Here is a 3,460-nt window from a genome sequence, read left to right as displayed (position 1 = left end):
AATCCATTCATCTTTCATCTTCCACACCACATCAGCATTTGGAACTGCGATGAAAACGCAAGTGTAATGATGAAATAGTAGAAATGCTATTCTTAATGGAACTAAAAAAACGCAATTAAGAATGAAACTTTTTTTTCAACCGTTAGATTTCAACAACTCATTTTAAATGTGCGGATTAAAAAAAAACGCAATTAAAAATTGCTTTTTAGCTCCATTCTTAATTGCGTTTAACGCTATTCTTATTGTCGTTCAGATGGATTTCACGAATCCTTTCACGAAACCGTGGAACCTTGCTTGGATTTTCTGTGGAAGACCCCAACTTGGAAGCCACTAGACTTGACATTCCATGATTTTTCCACACTTGGAAAAGTTTGGATTCCACCATAAGACTTGCTCTTAGAGCAGAGAAGAATAGTTTTGAATGAGAATTAAAGGGGGGAAACCTGGTTTGTTTCAGTCGATGGGTTTCTTTTCTTCTCTATTGGTGTTTGATTAGCTATCTCTCCTCTCTGTATGGTTCTATGAAATCTCAAATACAGTAAATGGGGATGTAAGGATTAACTTCCTTGTTCATCTAATCTGCTTTTAATGAGCTAGCTCTCTGGAATCTTACAATAAGCTGCTTTAGATCTTACTTTGAATTTTTTTTTCCAAAACAAGAAACGAGTCTAATGCTTCAGAAAAATCTCTACATATACAAATAAGCCTTAGAGTTGAAAATCATGATCGTTAGCTCATAATTACTAATTCATGTTTAAGATTTTTTCAAGGCCGCTAATGTGGTACTATTTTTGTACTAACCAAAAGACAAATATTTTTTTATCCTAAATGTATATTGGTACATCCCAAGCAAAACGATACCCGTCAGCAGTGTTGGATTTTTTTTGGTAGAATTTTTTTGTTCATGACACTGAAATTCATTGAGTGGCTGATATTTGCTCTTGGAAGTTGGAACATCGACTGCAATATATACCCTGGCATCATCTTTATTGCTGTCTTAAAATGCCAAATGTACGGGTTTGAATGACAATAAACAGCTTGGTGTTTGACAATTATGGGCATCTTCTGGCCACCTCTTGGGGGTAGAATTTGGTGTGCAAATAGCATTTTATTTTATTTTTGTAAGCAGTGACACACATGTCAACCAAATTCAACGGTCACCACTCCAGCTCAAACAAAGTCAAAGAATCACAACCGTTGATCACATCAGATTAAATTTGTGGCCCTGGATAATTCATTCCAAAATACATTATTTTCCATTGTTTTCAACGTCCAAAAAAATCACAATACGCAACCAAAAAAAAAAAAACCACCGGAAACTAAAAACAACTAAGTATTCGAAAACAACGATGCAAGTGATCGAGCTTTGATGGGTTTTCGATGTCTTTTCTTGACATCAACACCATTACAATCTTCATCGGAGTCATCAAAGTCGTCATCCACAAACATACAACCATTATCATCATTTCCATTAACATTTTCCTCTTTCACGATATTCATTTTAGGACTTGTTCGATGATGATCAATTGGGGCTTCATTGATAATTTCTTGCTTTTCTTCTAATTTTACACATTCCTCCACTTTTCCGTCTTCCTCTTCTGAAACTTGTTGTTTCTTAACTTCTTTTAGTGGTCTACCTCTTTTATTCTTGCCCCATAGCGGACCAAATCCAGAATAATAGTAAAATTCCGATGATTTTTTCCCTGATAATTTCCTCTTAATCCTTTTCCCTCCAATGGTATTAGTAGTCTTAGTGCTCGATTCTTTTGGTGGTCTACCTCTTCTAGGTGTTTTCTTTTCCAATTTTTGAATCTTCTTTTCCTGATTATTATCTCTCTGTTGATCTGAATTACGTTGCATTTGAATCAAATGATGTTTACATAATCGACTCCCTATTTGTGCTTTCGATCGACAATGCCATCCTTCCCCAACAGTTTTACAGCAATACACTACTCCCTTCTTTTTCTTCTCCTTTACATCATTATCAATATCGTCGCCGCAATCTCTTTTCCTCTTCTTATCACCATTCTTCATCAATGATTTCAACCATAATTTCCTTTTATACGCCGTCGCATATTGTTTCTTTACCAATTCAGTTTTTTCTTCGTCATCATCTTCGGGTTCAATATCATCTCCCACAATACTGCCCAACCAAAAATGAAAAACACGAAAAACCCCAATGAACAAAATTCCTCATTTCCGATAATCACAAGCTCCATTTCAGTTCAAATCATCATATAGCTCCCGATAACAAATAGAAATTTGGGTTTCTTAAACCTTTCCTTTTACTACGCGATAGATAATTTTTTGTTCCAAAAATGAAAACCCTAATTTCTCATTTCATCCATGAACTCAAATAATCGTAAATTGAAATCAGTAAAGATAGTCGACATACCTTACTCGATCACCGTCTGCATTAACCGATTCATCTCTAATTCTCCCAACGTCGTATTTTCCTTTCCTCTTAGCCTGCAGTTTCACTATTATCAGTTGCTCCGAGCTCAAATACAATAACACCATATAACCAAATACAGAAACTTAATAGAACCCATAATTTATTTTCCTAATTCATCCCAAGAAAAATCGATCATTAATACAAACCCTAACCAACCAAAATGTTGGAACCCTAAAACAAAGAAGATCGATAATAGAAAGAAATGAATACAAAACTGACCTTAGAAACCTTCTTTGGGAGGTAATTGCGAAGCTCTTTAACTGGAATCACATCCCATAAAGACATATTCAGTTCACAGACAACAACTTCTTTTTCCTGAAAATTATTCACGCGCTCCTCCTCCTCAGAACTGGTTGAGACATCAGCAGCAGAAGATGGGATTATCGTTTTCGTTGGAGTTACAGGAGGAGAAGGTGTAAGAACATTTGAATTAGGTTCAGAGATTTTTTTCTGAGCGATGAGTTTACGGATTCTCATCGTGTGTAGATCTCACTCAGAAACCTCTTACTCGATAATTTTCTTTTTCACTTTCAGGTTTAACTTCTGATTTCATTTTCTTTTTCTTTCTTCTGTATATATTTGGGGAACCTTTATTGAATTACAATATTCTCCTTCATTTTTAAATTAATTACATACTAAAATGGTCTTTCAAAGGCAAAGTTGTGGTGACGTTAACCAAACTAGTTGTCTGAAAGCAAGTAGTGAGAATCAAAAGAGTGAAAAGGAAAAGGGTGTTTTAGGTATTTGACGTAGGTGAATTTTGTATGTTGTGATAAACTGGAAATTTCTAGATGAGGAATATTGGCCGCTGATGGGTGGATTATAGGTGATGCACAATGTTTAAGATGGACCTACTACAAGAGATCACTTTATTGGATCTTAGACCATTTCGGCTCAACTCTAGTAGTTAATGTCGTGGTTAATGTCATTACAGGGTCATGATACACCTATTTCTAGTCGTTGACTTTGTTTATCGACTTTCTTTGACTCTTGACAAAAATATTA

The 3,460-nt window shown here is 35.2% G+C and overlaps 1 protein-coding gene across 1 annotated transcript; it reads right to left on the bottom strand.

The window, feature by feature from the left end:
• Positions 1 to 1,212: 1,212 nt before the first annotated feature.
• LOC113304512 lies at positions 1,213 to 3,031 on the bottom strand. The gene is made up of 3 exons (XM_026553646.1): positions 2,675 to 3,031; positions 2,396 to 2,469; positions 1,213 to 2,143 (listed from the first exon to the last, which is right to left on the bottom strand). The coding sequence occupies exons 1-3, from the start codon at positions 2,930 to 2,932 to the stop codon at positions 1,330 to 1,332; spliced, it is 1,146 nt and encodes a 381-aa protein (XP_026409431.1). The 5' UTR covers positions 2,933 to 3,031; the 3' UTR covers positions 1,213 to 1,329.
• Positions 3,032 to 3,460: the final 429 nt, after the last annotated feature.

Source organism: Papaver somniferum, chromosome 8 (genome assembly GCF_003573695.1).
Source record: "Papaver somniferum cultivar HN1 chromosome 8, ASM357369v1, whole genome shotgun sequence".
In the NCBI taxonomy this organism is placed as follows: domain Eukaryota; kingdom Viridiplantae; phylum Streptophyta; class Magnoliopsida; order Ranunculales; family Papaveraceae; genus Papaver; species Papaver somniferum.
This window is presented reverse-complemented; position numbering and strand designations above follow the sequence as displayed.